Source organism: Prorops nasuta, unplaced genomic scaffold (assembly GCF_024137725.1).
Source record: "Prorops nasuta isolate Cenicafe-Biocafe unplaced genomic scaffold, Cenicafe_Pnas_1.2 PNAS00017, whole genome shotgun sequence".
Lineage (NCBI taxonomy): Eukaryota > Metazoa > Arthropoda > Insecta > Hymenoptera > Bethylidae > Prorops > Prorops nasuta.
Window position 1 is genome coordinate 4,291,904 of NW_027116814.1, and position 16,956 is coordinate 4,308,859.

A 16,956-nucleotide genomic window follows, 5' to 3' on the forward strand; every position below is an offset into this window, starting at 1 on the left:
TGGCTACGATTTGATTTTCATGAGAAAATAGCAGCCCGAATAAACACAAGGGGAATTTCACTTATGGCATGTTCACCTTTACACGTAGAAAAGTCGTTGAATTGAATGAATTGATACAATTTAAGTCGTTTTGGTATTTCTTAAGTAAAAAGCAAACGCACGTTCTAAAAGAGCTATCATCAAAACATGGAAAATTCTTGTGAAAGAAAAACGTTGGATTTTATTGTCACATGAAAAAGAAAATAAAAAGTTAAATCTTTTACTAAATTTATTTATTTTTTATTGTTTATGAGCAATGAAAAATGTCTCAAATTTTTTAAATATCTACAATTATAATTTATTTATATTCAAAATAAGAAATCAGAGATCGTTTGTTAAATTTGACTTTTCCAATTAATAGTAATAATTTACACATAATAAAATAATTACTTGCTAATGTTTTAACTAAAAACAATAAAGTATTATACACTTTTCTAATAAGCCTTAAGTTAATAACATAGAAATATAGTCAAATAGCGTATTATTAATTATAAAATGGATTATATGTTATCCAATGAGCCTTATCTTTTTCTACAGCTGATTTGTGAGTTGTAAAAATACTTTTATAAACTTCAGAAGCTTTAGGATCTTGTGCAATTTTGTAGTCTTCCTTTGTTTTATTATATGCTGGATCTTTAGCCTCGCCTTTATTACTAGGAACAAGTTTACTAGATCCTGCTGCTTTATCATCTTTCTTCATCTTTTTTTTATTTGTCACCTCCATTGTACTTCCGGATCCTGACTCTATTTCTTCTAGTTTCTTTTTTTTATTTCCTTTTCTCATAGTTTTGCGAATTTCTATGCGCTCTTTCATTAGTTTAACATCTTCATCTTCAGGATTCAAAATAACAATATCTGTTTCTTCAAAAGGCTGCTGACATTTATGACATACCTGCAAAGAGCATTTTATAAATAATTAGCATTATCCATAATATAAATTACTTTAATTTACATTTTTTGCAACATCTCTACCCACATTGGATTTAACTTCCTTCAAAGCACGCTCACTAATAACACATCCACATTTCCACAAAAAGCAGAATCTGTATTTTCCATTCATCTCCAAACCAATTACAGGGCATATATATGGACTTTTACCACAATCAGCATAGCAATCACCCTTCTCAGCTTTGTTTCGTACATAAGCTGGATTAGGAGTAAGGTTTAAATTCTTAATATCTTTTAAACTCTTTATGTGAACCGCAGACTCTGGCAAAGTACTACGATCCAAAAGACCCTCTAGAACAGACTCCTTACTATAAAGATGACCCAATGCACAGCCTACAACTGGTTCTTGTAAAGGAAGCTGTTTAATTGTGCAATGCCTCCATTTAAATGCTAATTCAGCTTCTTTGTCTTTCTGTAAATAAATTTTTCAACAATAGACATAGCTTGGTACAGTTAATTTACACAAAGTACATTTTTGATAGTTAACATTACCTGTTCGGGTTTTTTCTTAATTCTAACTAATTCGTCTCTACGAGGGATAGTTCCACCATCACAACCCATGATGTTAAACGGTATTTAAATAAAATTTTAACTTATAAAAAGTTTGACAATAAAAACCATATGATCTACAGCAACATACAGTTTGATTATAATGCCAAGTATGCCAAATACAGCCAGCCCAGCCAAATACCAACTGACCGGTCTAACAAGAAAAAGTCGAAAAAGATTGCCAACAGCCAAATGCCAATTAGCCAATTGCCATTGTAGCGCCCTCTGTTGACGCTTTGCTGAAGTGCTAACTGCCAGTGCTGAGCGCGCGTAATTCAAAGTAGATGGAATGAGTTCGTAATCAAACAGACGAATCTCCATAGCTTCGAGTTTAAATTTTTTATTTAAATATTACACAGTATTTTTCGGATGGTAAAAAATATATATAAATAAATTGCCATGTATAGAAAAATTTTATTGTTTACTATCACGCTCGTGTTTTATATATTGTACACTTTTATTCATTTCTAATGCACGGTTTGCATTGTAATATTGGAAAAATCTCTTCCCATATTCAAACGTTGAGATCATAATTGCACAAGCTGGCGCAATTTTTATTATACGTGGTGTTAAGCCAGTGAATAGCCCTTTTACACCTCCCTCCTTATAAATTTTATTTATTATTGACCAAGTGTTTCTATCAGGACCAGGCTCAGCTATTTAAAACAAAATACATTAAATTAATTCATTTCAAAAAAGCTGTTATTAATTATAAAAAAGATCGAGTTTGATTCTCATTATTTTATCGCTTACTTGAATATATTTTCTTTTCTCCCATTTCTATTTGCTTGTGTGTCTTTACGACGTCAAATGGGATTGTTACAAGTGCCGCTACCTATAAAACATATTCGATTTTTAATTTTAAGTTATTCACTACCAATCTGATTAAAAGAGGAATCTACTCACAGATCCAGCTATAGCTCCCGCAATAAAATTAAAAGTAAAGATATGTTCTTTATCGGGAAATAAATTTTTTATGCTCTCATAATTTAACCAATAAATTGCGCTGAACGGAACATCTCTGAGAAGAGTCGAGCCTAGACCCATCCATAATCCAGTTATGCCATTTTGTTTTACAACTGTTTTTAAAGCTTGTGTAATTTCTGTAAATAAAATTAGTTAAAGATGTATTGCTTTTTCAGCAAATACATTGAGCAATTCAGATTACCTGCATAGCTTAATCTTTGGGACTGCATCTTTGTTCTTATCAACTCTAGTGGGCTGACAATAGTAGCAGCCCATACACGAGCAGTACCACCAGCTAACATTGGAATCCAAACGGGATCTCTTTTATTTGCTCTTAATAGTAATCTATCTTTATTTACATCCTAATAAAATGTTTAGATAATATAGTTTAACTATATTTAATAATCTAGCCATAATGCACCCAGTTTCATTACCTTGAGATACTGTTTCAGTTGTTCGTAAGAAACAAAATATATTACAGTTGCAGGTACAGCTAGCACAAGAGTGGGACTTAATCCGCTCCACAATGAAAGAACTCCCTCCGTTTTACTTATTTTAACCAATGCATCCTGTGAACGTATTTCTGTCTTGCTACATCCATAATTTATTGTCAATTAAACTAATGTATACTAAAATTTACCAGTGTGCCATTAAATTTTCCATTCTTCTTCATCCATGTCGGTCTTCCGTCTGGACATGGACATAGATGATCCATTAGCCCATTGCAATAAAGAAAGCACTTATTGGAAAGCATTGCTTTTTGCTGTGTTTGCAAACGTATCTTTACAACATCAAGCGGAGTGACTGAAAGACCAATAGGAAGTAGTAATTAAGAAATGGATCATTATATTCTGTTCAATAAAACTTTATTTACCAAACACCGAAGTGATTAAAGCACCAGTGGTAGATGCAATCATTTGTTGATAGGGCTTAATTCGAAACTTAGGATCATCCATATTTATATTCGGCGGCAGATTATTTAACTTCAACATTTTAGGGTTCTCAGAATTTAATACTTTTTTACGAAAACCACTTAAAGGACATCAGCAACATAACCTCTCCCAGCATGCTGTTGGAGCATTCATTGACATTTTATCATCTGCAATTAAATAATAGTCTAAATTAGCCGCCCGTCCTACTAAAATTTATCATTGTATATCCATTTCTAATTGGATGCGTTTAATTACGCAAATCGACACCTGCTAAAAGCTAAAAACATTGTATAGGCCGATAATGTTAATTACTCACCAACTCACGCGCATCTCTTAATTTGTTTAATTCCCAGATTTAGAAACTTGTCATTTTTAAACTTTCAGATCCACCTCCAACGGTTAATCAAACAAATTTCGTAGCTCGTACCTCTTTAGGAAGCAAAACATATAAAATTACGATAAAATTGTACTTATTTTTTTAAATCCTTCGATATACATTTACAAAACACATGTGATTCTAGTTCTCGTACATGACTACTACACAATGCTCGCAGAATTTTTTCAAATTTTGTATAATATATACTATATACAATAATAATTAAAACAGCGTATACAGATTAACTGAACTTAACTTAAATTTTTATCTTTATGTGCACTATCAATAATTTGTTGCATACATTTTTTTATAAATCTATATTAAAAAATCATATACAGGGTGAGACACTTTAATACAACCCCTGCATAGGTTTTTGGGTCTTTGACCATGCAGACTGATGCAGATTGCAGACCAGAGCAATGATTAATGAGCATAGAAGCATATGTCTCAAACGTAATTAAACGAATAAATTTTTCACAGGGCTTTTTAGATACTTCGTTCTGTATATTTTCATTCAATAGAGCGGGTCTTACGCAAATAAAATGTTATTGCTTATTAGTTTTGTAGATATGAATTTTTTTAAGTTCTAGATATAGAGCACACCTTGTCTTGAAAACTTTTCAGGGTAAAATTTCTTTTAGGCTAGTTTATTTACGAAAAACAAACATTCAGGAAAGTTTCGGAAAATCTCTGACATATTATTTTTAGCGAAGTTTCTTCACAGGTTCCATCATTCTTCTAGACTTCTAAGCGATGAAATTTCTTCTTTTTTCCTAAATTTTTTCTTATCGAAGATTAGGAGAGAGAGAAAATCGAAAATAAATACCAAGCAGATATTATACATACATATATAGAGATTTAAGGGTAGGGGAAAAAGGAAGAAGTTATTGATAATTTATTTTTCATATTGCATACGCATACGGATGCTGCGCGATTGCCATTTTCCCTTCATATGTATGTATCAGTGATATTCTTCTTGGCAAAGCTAAATAAAAGCAGTAGGTAGGACCGTAGAATTCAGGTTATAAGCCAACAGGCCTGAGCAGCAGGCCATAAGGCCATTTTGTCGACGAATAAAACGTTTCCATTCATAAAGAATGTGAGTATATAGTAATCCAGATTCTTGATTCTTCGTTGTTCGAATTTTGTTCAGTGTTGCCTTGATTGAATAGCTGGTCAAGCAATCCAAGAAACACTGCCATTTAGCCATTTTTCATGGCTTCATTGCTTGCATTATCTATCTAAAGAGAAAAAACGAAGAGAACCTTTCTTTTTAACTGACAAACGATCCACCTTGCTTTAACTTGGTAAATTTTCTTCTACGATAATGACATTTATGTACATGCGTGCCTATACATGTGTGTGCATACATATTATGTATGTATATACAGCTTCCTTACTCGTCTCAAGGACTTCTTTCCGTCATCCTCAATTCTTGTCGTTTTATTCATACTTTTACCTACGCGTCGCATGAAAACTAACAGCTTTTAATTATTAATAAAAGTAATTTTAGCCTTTAAGATTTTACTAGCTTGGCCAGCCTCGAATTTAGTTTTTTATTCGTGTTTCTATATGCCTTTCTTTATATCTGCTTTGAAGCTGCCATAACCTCTCTCCTGTTATTTCTAAAATTTATTTTCAGAGTGTAATTTGTGTCACTTTGCAGAATGTTTGTTTACTGAGAAAAGACTAATTGTGATTATCTCTACACTTTGCTTTTATAAATAGACAGAGTGGTATAATAAGCTTGAAAAGAAATGATGGACACTGATCCTCCACAATTTCAATCAAAAGACGATGAAATCCAATACTGGATGGAGCTTGCACATCAAATGATGCAAAGGTAAAAAAAGGTTTACTCGTATTGTTCATATTATTTTTTAAATTTTAATAATAATATTTATCTTGTATTTATATCTTCTAGAAAGGAAGATGTGGAAAGAGAACTAGAAGAGTTCCAAGAAAGCTCACAGATGCTGGAAAAAGAGTTAGAAAAGTCTTTGGAACAAGCAGAAGCAGCCAATAAAGAAATGAGGCAGAGAAATGCAAGATTAGCCAGTGAAGTAGAACGATTAAGATCAAACCTGGATCAGCAGGGTTCAGATTGTTCAATATTTCAATCTAAAATGCTAGATCTACAGAAACAACATGAGGAATTGCTTAAGTATATTAGAGAACTTGAACAAAAGAATGATGATTTAGAAAGAGCACACAGGTATGACATTTGAAATAATTTTCCTGATAGAATAACAAAATATTGTTGAATTTTTTTTTATGTAGAGTAAGCAGGGTCACAGAAGAAGAAATAGAAGCTAAATTTAATTTAGCCATTGAAAAGAATGCTCTTCTTGAATCAGAATTAGATGAAAAGGAAGGCTTAAAAGTAATAGTTCAAAGACTAATGGATGAAATAAGGGGTAATTACTTTATAGTTGATAGATTACTTACTGTGTCAATTGAAAACTGATTATTTTGTGTTTCATTTAGATTTGAAACAAGAGATACAAGTACAGGAACGACACAACTCAAATGAAAAATCAGAGAGAGTCCGTAGTATTGTTGACAGTAATAAGGTACATATGGAGTTAGAGTCTCATATGCAGACTAATAATTCAATTTCACAAACAATTAATTTGAATAATACAACTTCACAAGCGAGAAGTAAGTTATGGCAGATAAAAAATGTATGTATATCTAAATGATAAATGTGTTAATTTTAAATCGCTTCTTTATTTAGGTAATGGGATTATGGGAAATGTAATTGGGAATAATAATAACAACAATTTAAACCCTCCATTAAATCCAAGCACCAAAATTCTTGCAATGAATATGATTGGGGATCTTATGAGAAAAGTTGGGGTAAGTTTGACAATACAATTAATTCTATTCCTTCCAAGTAGACAAATACGAAATTTTAATTTTTGTCTTCATTAATGCTTTTAGCATGGCTCATAAGTATAAATTATATTTTCCTGTTTTCTCCAATTACAAAAAAGTTTCATTCAAGTAATTGTAGCTTGTTAATATTGGACTATTGAAAGCCCGTTTCATTACTTGTGCACATGATTGCAATTACTATTCCACATATACAATAGATATTTGTACATAATATACTATAGCATATACAATGCTCAATATTCATCATCAATGATTAAATGTTGGTAGCTAGTATTATGTAGGTGGTTTGGTGTTTTGGTAGCTTGACAGGTGGGTCTGCATGGATTGTAAAAGGATAAAGTGCTCATGTCCCAATGGAAAAAAAACAAATTCACCAACAGATAAAACTTCAGTCCAAATACAAAGCTCGACACAATGCATAAATCAGCAGCCTAGGCCATCCAATTGCTGATTTCTCACAAAACACTGCGGTTATATTATGTTCTATCTCCTCATAGAGAAGGTTCCTATATGGTTTCTTTTTTTTTCTGTTACACTTTACTTCTGCTTACTGATTATTGCATATTCGCTTTTCAATAGACAAGAAATTGCTAATTTTCATAAGATTTTATCCATATGCTAATAGAGCTTCTTTCATGCTTTACTATTTCTCAACAATATGTTTATACCTAGGCAATAAGAATAACTTTAAGTACTTGCAACAATTTCTTTTTATAATAATTCTGAAACAAATGATTTCATCCATATTTACTCACCTGTCAATAAAAGAAAAAATGTACCAATACACATACATCCATACACAACACTCATGACTTAACAGCTTATTCTGATACTTGGCACACAGTACTCAAATTGGTAGACGTTATCCAAATAATTTGTACATAATTTTTCTTAGTAATAAGTATGGTTTATTAATGTAAAATTAATATTTCAGGCATTGGAGAACAAACTAAACACTTGCAGAAATGCATCTAGAGAGGATCAAGCTGTAAGGGACGTGTACAGGTAACAAAACAGATGATATAACTATGGTTGTAATATCCCATATTCTGTTTCATTAAACATTGAAAATGGATGTCCGTGATGTGAAAATGATATGTACCTTAGACGTTTCAATTTAACGAACGTGCAATAATATAGATGCGCACATTCACGAATTTCATATTAGATTGCTATGTAGTGCAATCTTTTTGTAAGAAACCATTAAATTAATTTAATGCATGATAGGCGATGAGCGATTTTTAATCATTTATATATTAGTAATTAATTCAAATGTGTTTTCTCATTTCTAGTGCCTAACGTTTATAGCAAATTTAGCGTATTTATTTGTCAACACAATCATTTTTTAAATATTGACTTCATCGTTGATCTTCCTACTATGTATATTAAAGATAGTATTACTTTTATTTGCGTTAAAGAACGTGGTTTAGAAGAACCCTTGATTCTCTCATTTCTTTTTTTCTTTAGATTTTTAGACATATTATTGCCACAGTCAAAAAACCGACTAGTATAGAATTATAGAAAAACTTTAAATAATTTTATTTATAATTTTTAGCGAAGGACCAGTAACTTAATTTTGGAAATAAGTTTTATGTAATTTAAACTTTTAAAAATTGTTATACTAAATAATGTTTATTATCTATCGTTAAGGTGAAAAACTAATTGTAAAAAAAAATGGTACAAAGTTTTCTTTGTTTTTACTAATGTATGACAATCATACAGATTTTAAGTTTTCTTTAAGCTGTCCCTGAATTATGATATATTTTTATAAAGAAAAGTAAGAAAACTATTACCAGTAAAAGTGTATACTTTTCATTTAATAGACGCGTATTTTCTGTCATTTGTATATAATTTGCGAAACAGTTTACTACACTATATGCTCATGATGTACGACTATTTTATATGTCCATCATTGACACGCGATATAAATGAAAAAGATTTTAATTGTATTTATTTTTGCTACATATCACACACTACTTTAAATTATTCTTGTCTATTTATCTTTTATTCGTTTCGGGTAATTAGCTTGTATCAATGTCATTGCTCCAGTAAAAAAAAATTTTAATCTTTAGCAGCCAATTCTCTAATATTTAAAATAAGCTATTAAACATTCTCTATTCACATACAACATACAATCAAAAATTAAATAGAATATCGTAGAAACTGGGAAATTTTGGTTCGTTCGTTATTCTTAATTTGTTCTTTAAATGCCAACTTTTACTGATTTTTTTTTTCTTTTTTTTCGATCATTTAGCAATGACTTTACATTATGCTTAATTTGTAAAGAATTAAAAGAGAGAATTAAATGAAAACTAAGATAAATTTATTTTATTTTACACTACATTGTTTTACAATTATTACACATTCATTGCATGAACCTTGTTGCTTTGGCTACCCACAAGAGATCCACTCAATAATGTTTTGAAGAAATTCACTTAGATCGATATCGTTAAGTGTTTTAATGGTAATAAAACTTGTTAGAAATATAATTGAGTCTTCTCTCTTTTTTATTTTCTTTTAAATTAGGGCTAGACGACAATTTCGAGGCCTAGTAGCTGGAAACAACAATCACATTTGATTAAAATCGCCAATCCGCGTGGAAGCAAAGCCTACTACTCTACTCACCATGTATCATTGTGCAAAATTGTCAGCAATTACTGCTCCACATGATTACTAACACTTAAGTATTTTCCTTTTAAATTGCAATTGATAATCAATGCAATCAGCAATATCTTTCTCTCGCGCAATCGTATTATATTATCATATATGCACACAAGCGAATCTATCGTATGCTGCACATATTTATTTTTTGTAACCATAAGTCATTTGATGCATAATTTTGTATTATTATAAGACTTTCCAGCAGTTCCGCAAACGCTATTTCGTTATTGTGCTCAACGCTTCTCCTAGGAGACAAAATTATACGACGATTTCTAAGCATCGTGCTATGATATAAAATGTAATCTTGTTTTTTCTTTTATTTAAAGGAGCGTTTATTTAAAAAAGTAATAGCATATTGTACGTCTAACAATTTATCCTATTCAAAATTATATAGCCTACACGGACTATAAGAACGAGAGATTATTTAAATTTTTTAGCAAGAAAAACAGTTTTGACATTAATCATTAATCGCAAATAAAATAGAATTGTACTAAAGTATTTTGAATATATCGATGAATGTACATTATAATGTGGTATGACTCTCTCTTTAAATTTTGTAAATATTAGTTTAATTAATAATTATCTTAAAGTTGTCAAGCTTTGTATACTTTATGATAATATAATTTCTGTAGATATTTATATTTAATGTATAGATGATTTGTTATTTACTTATATGTATTTATTACATTTCCTCAATAATTAATAAATTTATGATTGCTTAGATGACGACTCTTCTGATATAATTGATTCTGAGAATAATTTTTGGGAGTAATTTTAAACACATACAAACCCACTCTAAAGGAATCTTATATTGGTTCTAAGTAAGGTATAGGATAATGAATTAACATCTTAATATATGTTTTTTCTCTTTATTTAGATTACGTTTCTATATTGTACTGTGAATTACAAAAGATTTATCGCAATAGGTTCAAGAGCAATATTACTTTTTCTGCCAGTTTTAATTAGCTGTTTACTTTTTAAACTTGAAGATACTTTACTTTTGTTCTGCTAGCAAGTGTTTTATTTATATCATACGAAACTCGTTGCGTGATATAGATATTAATGTGTACGAACGATGATTATAATGTAAAAAGTATCATTATTTTAAACTACTGCAACATAAATACAGCTTTCATTTTTGCAGAGCAATAAAACTTTAAAATGAAGCCTCATTCGACATATAATATTTTTTTTGATAACAAAAAAAATGCATGACAGTGTACAGAGATCAAACAGAATATTGTCGCAAACATAGTAATTTTTTCGATCATATTTTACAAACGAAGGCTTATTACATACTATTGTAAAAATTATCAGGTACCTAATTGTAAATAAAGAAAATTATGAGAAGAATCTGAATTTATTTTATGAAATGGTTATCTTTACATGAAGGATGAAATGTATGCTTTGCAGATTGAAACAGCGAATTTACTTCTATCTAGCATATCGAAGTATAAGAACTACCTATACTGAATCATTAGTGTCTTATTTACTAGTGCACACATTTTTATGTTATATATTATGATACTAATGATATTATTAAGAGTGACAGTTGGATGAAAAATTCCATTGCCAAACAAATGTAAAACAGAAGCTGCCAAATCGTTCACTTTGCAAAATCAGAAAAAATAAAAAATACTTTTGCTAAATGCTTCAAACATATTGGAAAACCCGCTAACGGATGAACCATTTAGATCAAATTTTGAATATAGGCAATTATTTTTTCCGATTTACCAATCAAGGCGCAATTTCTCCACATACGACAACGAATGACCTCTATCAATGATGAGCAATTTGCTTATTTAGTTGTTTGTAATACCAATACAAATTTTTACTAGAGTATTTTACTAATCTCTAGTAATGTTGCTGCTTGTACACAGTTGTGGAGAACATAAAAATGTAGTTTGGAATGAAAATACTTCATCCACAATTACGAACGATAGTAAACATAAACTCATAACTCTAATTATAATAATAATAATAATAATAAACGGTATGTACGAGAAAGTGTTAATTTAAGCCCGCTCGCCACGAATTCGTCGAGCCAGTTGGATGTCTTTAGGCATAATCGTTACACGCTTTGCATGAATAGCGCAAAGGTTGGTGTCTTCAAACAATCCAACCAAATAAGCTTCGGAAGCTTCCTGCAAGGCTCCAATAGCTGCACTTTGGAAACGTAAGTCGGTTTTGAAATCTTGCGCAATTTCACGCACCAATCGTTGGAAAGGTAACTTTCGGATAAGCAATTCTGTGGATTTCTGATATCTTCTGATTTCACGAAGAGCTACGGTACCAGGCCTAAAAGAATTACAAATTTTTAGATCAATATTCTATGAAATACACAAGACGAAACAATACTCATTAATAAAAAAACATTATATTCTACCTGTAACGATGTGGTTTTTTTACCCCACCGGTTGAAGGAGCGCTTTTACGTGCTGCCTTGGTGGCCAACTGTTTACGAGGAGCTTTTCCTCCTGTAGACTTACGAGCTGTTTGCTTGGTACGTGCCATTTTTCAACCTGTAAAGTAAATTACCCACAAGTGTCAAAATCTTTTAAATCTATTACTTTCACCCGGAGGAAAAGAATTTTAAATAAAAAATATTTAATAGAGTCAAAAAGGAAAGAAAACAAATAGACTATAAGTATGAATACAGTTATTCGACTGTTTACTTTATCATATACCGTAAGGAAGAGAATCAAGGTGAAAAATAAAATATAAGAAATCATCAAAACAATAATATGCATACAAATACAGTAGAAGTAGAGCGAAGCGTGGAGAAGGTAGTGGGACGATGAAACGATAAAGAAGTTAGAGAGGGAGATAGGAGCGTTGGGAGGGGTAGGAGTATTTTGTGTACACAATGGGTGCGTTCACGGAGACGCTATTTAGCGCTATTTGTGCTACTGCGCAGAGAAAATTGCCTATTATATGTGCGCAGTAGCGTTGATAGCGTCTCCGTGAACGCACCCAATAGATGGCGGGACAGTCTGGAACAGCGGCTGAAAGGAAGCCCGCGTTGCGCAATAAACGCATTTTCATTCCTTCATATTTCGGGGAAAAATGGAAAAACGAGAAAAATTGACAAATACGATAATCATGTATATGGAAAATTCCATAGAACTAAAATTGTCTACTGCTATCTTGGTGATGGTCTCATAATAATTGTGGTGTGATTGGGGAGAAGTATGGGAAGGATGAACGAAAGCGGAAAGCGTTCATGTTTTCTCGGTACTGCAAACGTCAATCGCAAAATGGAGGCAACGAGAGCGAGAGAGAGAGAGAGAAAGAGAGAACACAGATCTGTGTCTCAAGAATACTTTGTCATATTTCAATATTATTCTCGATCTTTATTTGAAAGTAAAACGATGGGGAATTTAACTGTAAGTTATACAATATTTAGAAACATAATTGGCAGGTTTTACATACCTTCGTCCGCGAATTCGAGGTGAATTTCTAAGAGCAACACTAACCGTTTCCTTGTACTTCAGTGGCAGTGGACGCTCTCCCCGAAATCCCTTCTTGTCCCTACCCCTAGGAAATAAATCGCGAGAGGTACGTATGTAAGCCCGCGGTGTGCTGGTGCATCCAATCGGACGTCGGCTATGCGATCTGGTAAACCCGATTGGCCCGTCAACCTTTGCCTACCAAACGCGTCCGTTTGCTAGGATTAAGGATAGGTCTCTCAGTATCTCGTACCTCCTGTCAAATTAATCCACACTGCCAAATGCAATTTTTTCAACAAAAACTCCTAATGGTCAATTATCCTTTTCCACCATACAGCTCCTACTTTACCAACATTCTTAGATGCTTCCTGAAAGCTTATATCTTATCCTTTCTACTCGCAATAATTTTTCTTAATCATTTTTAGGCTCTTTCTAGTTTGTGCAATCCTTTTGATGAAATCGTGCAGATATTTCTGAGGAATTTTAGGTGATGACATGACGAATGGCATCATTAAGTGGTTATATTGGTGACGCATAACTGATGACGCAGCAATATACTTAAAAATCATTCTATTTTGTGCGCTTAATAATGACTACATTAAATAAATGCAGTGAAAATGGAGAAATGATCAAATGGAAGTAGATGAAGTAGATCGTGCTATTTTCTTTCTTCTTTTGTTTTCCGTGAAATTACAGGAGATGGAGGATCTTATCTTTGTACTAGTTTTCTGAAAAATTAAAGTAGAATCCAAAAAGATAAAGAAAAATACATATTGTGATCAGACAAACGAAGCATAATTATACAAAAAAACTAAATTTTATCCTTTAATGTTAAAATTTGTAACAATTTTAAAGAGCATTTTTTTTTAATTATGTTCTCATATTATTGATCTTGAGTGAACTAATTAAATTGACTTTAGCAAAGGTTTTGAGAAAGTCATTTAGAACATCGAGATGTGAGTGAGATATTCTTGGATTGCACATTCATCATATGATCTTCACAGCCCAATTTATGATAAACCAATGACAAAAAACTCTTATGAAAAAATGATTTTAGAAACAATAAAAATTTACTTGCAGCTGTTCAACAAAAATATATATTTTGTTTAATTGTTAATGCGAACTCAGGATTTACCAAGAATATTATTAAATGACAAATGAAGGCTATAGATAGGCGTGAATAGATAACAAAAGAAACTTACTTATTTGAATAAAGTTTCGCAAATACCGGAATTATCCGACTTTTTTAAGTATTTAATATATGTTTCTGTTATATTGTATATACATATAAAGGTAAAATTATTGTTATCTCAGTTGTTACAAATTGTTATAAAAGTTAAACATGTTATACAATCTATAGCTAGTCTCGTGGAAATCTTTTGTTTCGTCCCCTGGCCTAAACTAAAGATAAAATAAAAGAGAAAGGACAATTCGGTAATAAAGGTGGAACGTGACGACGAAGTCGAGAATCGATCAATCGTTTTGTTTTTACCTGTTTCCAGATATAAATATAAAGCCGAGGTAACCAGACAAAAAAAAGTATAATAAATATATCCACCACAGTAGTGGTGACGGACCACGCAGTGTTGCGGCTAACTAATAATTTTTCTCTTAGAAAGTATTCACGGGTTTTCAACTATTATTACAATTTTAAATATGAATTCCATTAGTTATTGGTTATATCTGTGTCTAATATTAAGGTAAGATTTTCAGAAGACAATGAATTATTTATCAGTTATTTCGAATTATATAATAGGGGCGCGATACGGGATTTTAAATTAAAAATATGAACCAGTATGCATATTGGTAAATATTATAGTCTTCAAATACGTCACAATAAATTCGTATAGATTCTATTATCGTATATAAATGCATGGCTTAATGTTTTTGTATATCGTCTACTGATGCTTCGTGAATTTTATTTAATAATAATAAAAATGATTGTTTTGGTTACGCCCTACCGCTTAATTTATATCTAACTGATTTTATAATCACGCTTGATATAATTATCAATATTTTGTATATCAGTTATCGTGGCAGATGAACGCAACTTAATTTTTGCGAATCGAAAAATATTATAATTTATAATTATCTTGTTAGATATATTATTTTAGATTTTTATCTTTATATATGTACCTTTTTCCGCGCGGTTAACCGAAATTATGATGTGTTAATTAAGCAAAAATTCCTTGAGTATATTGCTTAAAGTAAGAAAGTTTCAGTTTATATAATAATCATTTTTATTCTCGAGGTTTATTTGTTATTATTGATAACCTTATGTCATTTTGATATTATTTTATCGAGATATATCACATATATATGTAGTACGTATTATCATCATCATTTAACAATTACGAACGCTTTCACAACGTTTCTGCCTGCTTTTTACTACAATTACGTATATGTACTAGACCCATTTAGTACATACACACGTGAATATTGCAATAGTTTTAATAGTTGTGTGCTTAAATTTAAATCTTCTATTTCACCAATTGAACTTCAAAATGTAAACTTTTATTTTCATTTTTTATTGACATGCATTATCAAGTAAGTAATAGAACAAATAATTCTTTATGTATCAATGTTTTGTTTTTTAGGGCGTCCTCGGCGTGTAAGAATGAAAAGGAGGACATAACAGTAACAAAAATAATTCAGAATAGTGGCTTGAATGAAGGTCCTCACTGGGACCATCAGTCTCAAAAATTATTCTTCGTTGACATTTTTAATCAGAAAATATTCAGTTTTGATCCTGCAACTGGTACTACCAGATCAGTTTATATTGGTATATACAAACATATATATTGTTTAAATTGACAACTTGCTTGTATATCTCATCAAATAATATTTATATAACAAATAGCAAATGGACCTGTTGGAGTTGCAATTCCTGTGTACAACGAGTTAAATACCTTCATAGTAGGTACTGGTACAGATTTTGCTTTGGTTAACTGGAACAGCAATGAGGACAATACAAGTGCTACTGTCGAAGTAAAAGCAACTGTTGACAAAGGTAAAACTAATACAAGATGGAATGATGGAAAAGTAGATTCTTCTGGAAGATTCTGGGGAGGTAAGCATTTTCATTTTTTCTTTCAAAACAATAAAACATTAATGATTATTAATATTTTGTATTAGGCACAATGGGACCTGAAATCAATTCAGTTGTAACTCCTAATCAAGGAACATTTTATAGCATAGACAGTGATTTTATACCAAAGGTACAAATTTCTCCAGTTTCGATTAGCAATGGCTTAACCTGGAGTCTACTAGATGATACTCTTTATTACATTGATTCTCCTACATACCAAATTGCTGCATATGATTATGATCCTCATTCCGGAGGTATCTGTAAGTAATTCATACACACACAAAAATAACTGGAAAATATTATTAACAATTTTATGTATTTTAAATTTCATTAGTTTATATTGAAAAACGTTTCAGCAAATAAAAGAATTATTTTTGATCTACAAAAAAATAATATTCCTGGACTCCCTGATGGCATGACAATTGATTCAGATGGTAATTTGTGGGTAGCAGTGTATAATGGTGCTCGGGTAAATACATCCTTAAACTATTGAAGAAAAATTTTAATTAATTTATGTTTGAAAATAGATGTAACAGTGGAATGTTTTTCAGGTTATCCAAATAAATCCAGTTACAAAAGAGCTCATACGTACAGTTCACCTTCCTACCTCAAAAGTGACAAGTGTGACATTTGGTGGTCCACTATTGGATACTTTATATGTTACTACTTCAGGCTTGGGTCCAATTGAAATGAAAAATGAAGCAATGTATGCTGGTGGTATCTTTGCTATTAAAAACTTAGGTGTTCATGGCCTTCTACCTAACTTATTCAGAACAAATGTATGAGTGCCTAATGCAAAGTATTTGAGCTATATAAATTTGTATAATGCTTCTTGCAGAATTACTCTTTAAGGAAAAAATCTAACATAAAATTATACAAACAACCGGAAGTGCAATTGAAAAATAAAACATAATGTTAATTATTACTTTATATTTATTTTTTTCAAATTCCAATTATTACCAAGTTGTTTGTAAAATATATGAAGGTATACTAATCACTAATATTATTATTATATCAACACTATTTTCAGTACATCAATATTATTGTTTG

The 16,956-nt window shown here is 31.1% G+C and overlaps 5 protein-coding genes across 14 annotated transcripts; 2 read left to right on the forward strand and 3 right to left on the reverse strand.

Annotated features, from left to right (window-relative positions):
* Positions 1 to 274: 274 nt before the first annotated feature.
* Positions 275 to 1,680, reverse strand: LOC136779561 (replication termination factor 2). The gene is made up of 3 exons (XM_066737194.1): positions 1,480 to 1,680; positions 1,016 to 1,399; positions 275 to 931 (listed from the first exon to the last, which is right to left on the reverse strand). The coding sequence occupies exons 1-3, from the start codon at positions 1,546 to 1,548 to the stop codon at positions 524 to 526; spliced, it is 861 nt and encodes a 286-aa protein (XP_066593291.1). The 5' UTR covers positions 1,549 to 1,680; the 3' UTR covers positions 275 to 523.
* A 250-nt stretch (positions 1,681 to 1,930) lies between these two features.
* Positions 1,931 to 4,147, reverse strand: LOC136779672 (solute carrier family 25 protein Shawn-like). The gene is made up of 8 exons (XM_066737384.1): positions 3,751 to 4,147; positions 3,377 to 3,601; positions 3,143 to 3,306; positions 2,937 to 3,071; positions 2,705 to 2,864; positions 2,443 to 2,639; positions 2,290 to 2,371; positions 1,931 to 2,192 (listed from the first exon to the last, which is right to left on the reverse strand). The coding sequence occupies exons 2-8, from the start codon at positions 3,492 to 3,494 to the stop codon at positions 1,951 to 1,953; spliced, it is 1,098 nt and encodes a 365-aa protein (XP_066593481.1). The 5' UTR covers positions 3,495 to 3,601; positions 3,751 to 4,147; the 3' UTR covers positions 1,931 to 1,950.
* A 179-nt stretch (positions 4,148 to 4,326) lies between these two features.
* On the forward strand, positions 4,327 to 10,085 carry LOC136779675 (nuclear distribution protein nudE-like 1-B). Of its 8 annotated transcripts, none has more exons than XR_010823635.1 (9): positions 4,327 to 4,909; positions 5,453 to 5,653; positions 5,735 to 6,025; positions 6,091 to 6,227; positions 6,298 to 6,471; positions 6,548 to 6,669; positions 7,010 to 7,210; positions 7,643 to 7,713; positions 9,235 to 9,297. XR_010823635.1 is itself a non-coding variant. In XM_066737394.1 (8 exons), the coding sequence occupies exons 2-8, from the start codon at positions 5,568 to 5,570 to the stop codon at positions 9,284 to 9,286; spliced, it is 933 nt and encodes a 310-aa protein (XP_066593491.1). In that variant the 5' UTR covers positions 4,327 to 4,909; positions 5,453 to 5,567; the 3' UTR covers positions 9,287 to 10,085. The 8 variants fall into 8 exon arrangements, 2 of the variants coding, with proteins under 2 accessions (XP_066593491.1, XP_066593489.1); XR_010823636.1 differs by having other exon boundaries at positions 5,477 to 5,653; XR_010823639.1 differs by lacking the exon at positions 4,327 to 4,909 and adding an exon at positions 4,925 to 5,117.
* Positions 10,086 to 10,224: 139 nt separating this feature from the next.
* Positions 10,225 to 12,938, reverse strand: LOC136779676 (histone H3.3A). Its single transcript, XM_066737395.1, has 3 exons — positions 12,802 to 12,938; positions 11,756 to 11,891; positions 10,225 to 11,667 (listed from the first exon to the last, which is right to left on the reverse strand). The coding sequence occupies exons 2-3, from the start codon at positions 11,881 to 11,883 to the stop codon at positions 11,385 to 11,387; spliced, it is 411 nt and encodes a 136-aa protein (XP_066593492.1). The 5' UTR covers positions 11,884 to 11,891; positions 12,802 to 12,938; the 3' UTR covers positions 10,225 to 11,384.
* A 1,261-nt stretch (positions 12,939 to 14,199) lies between these two features.
* On the forward strand, positions 14,200 to 16,831 carry LOC136779674 (regucalcin-like). Of its 3 annotated transcripts, XM_066737390.1 has the most exons (7): positions 14,200 to 14,339; positions 14,434 to 14,518; positions 15,416 to 15,600; positions 15,679 to 15,888; positions 15,954 to 16,166; positions 16,263 to 16,375; positions 16,458 to 16,831. In XM_066737390.1, the coding sequence occupies exons 2-7, from the start codon at positions 14,475 to 14,477 to the stop codon at positions 16,689 to 16,691; spliced, it is 999 nt and encodes a 332-aa protein (XP_066593487.1). In that variant the 5' UTR covers positions 14,200 to 14,339; positions 14,434 to 14,474; the 3' UTR covers positions 16,692 to 16,831. The 3 variants fall into 3 exon arrangements, with proteins under 3 accessions (XP_066593487.1, XP_066593486.1, XP_066593488.1); XM_066737389.1 differs by lacking the exon at positions 14,200 to 14,339 and having other exon boundaries at positions 14,340 to 14,518; XM_066737391.1 differs by lacking the exons at positions 14,200 to 14,339; positions 14,434 to 14,518 and adding an exon at positions 15,185 to 15,324.
* The last annotated feature ends 125 nt before the right edge of the window (positions 16,832 to 16,956 follow it).

What these genes read in the sequence shown, in the direction of transcription:
- LOC136779561 (XM_066737194.1), bottom strand. Translation starts at nt 1,548, where the DNA reads ATGGGTTGTGATGGTGGAACTATCCCTCGTAGAGACGAATTAGTTAGA. An exon ending in TTAAGAAAAAACCCGAACAG is followed by an intron (nt 1,400 to 1,479) that starts GTAATGTTAACT and finishes ATTTATTTACAG; the next exon opens with AAAGACAAAGAAGCTGAATT. An exon ending in TGAAGGAAGTTAAATCCAAT is followed by an intron (nt 932 to 1,015) that starts GTGGGTAGAGAT and finishes TGCTCTTTGCAG; the next exon opens with GTATGTCATAAATGTCAGCA.
- LOC136779672 (XM_066737384.1), bottom strand. Translation starts at nt 3,494, where the DNA reads ATGTTGAAGTTAAATAATCTGCCGCCGAATATAAATATGGATGATCCT. An exon ending in CCAAAGATTAAGCTATGCAG is followed by an intron (nt 2,640 to 2,704) that starts GTAATCTGAATT and finishes TTTTATTTACAG; the next exon opens with AAATTACACAAGCTTTAAAA. An exon ending in AGAAAAGAAAATATATTCAA is followed by an intron (nt 2,193 to 2,289) that starts GTAAGCGATAAA and finishes TGTTTTAAATAG; the next exon opens with CTGAGCCTGGTCCTGATAGA.
- LOC136779675 (XM_066737392.1), top strand. Translation starts at nt 5,568, where the DNA reads ATGATGGACACTGATCCTCCACAATTTCAATCAAAAGACGATGAAATC. An exon ending in GCACATCAAATGATGCAAAG is followed by an intron (nt 5,654 to 5,734) that starts GTAAAAAAAGGT and finishes TATATCTTCTAG; the next exon opens with AAAGGAAGATGTGGAAAGAG. An exon ending in AATACAACTTCACAAGCGAG is followed by an intron (nt 6,470 to 6,521) that starts AAGTAAGTTATG and finishes TGATAAATGTGT; the next exon opens with TAATTTTAAATCGCTTCTTT.
- LOC136779676 (XM_066737395.1), bottom strand. Translation starts at nt 11,883, where the DNA reads ATGGCACGTACCAAGCAAACAGCTCGTAAGTCTACAGGAGGAAAAGCT. An exon ending in AAAAAACCACATCGTTACAG is followed by an intron (nt 11,668 to 11,755) that starts GTAGAATATAAT and finishes TAATTCTTTTAG; the next exon opens with GCCTGGTACCGTAGCTCTTC.
- LOC136779674 (XM_066737390.1), top strand. Translation starts at nt 14,475, where the DNA reads ATGAATTCCATTAGTTATTGGTTATATCTGTGTCTAATATTAAG. An exon ending in TACCAGATCAGTTTATATTG is followed by an intron (nt 15,601 to 15,678) that starts GTATATACAAAC and finishes TATAACAAATAG; the next exon opens with CAAATGGACCTGTTGGAGTT. An exon ending in TTCTGGAAGATTCTGGGGAG is followed by an intron (nt 15,889 to 15,953) that starts GTAAGCATTTTC and finishes ATTTTGTATTAG; the next exon opens with GCACAATGGGACCTGAAATC.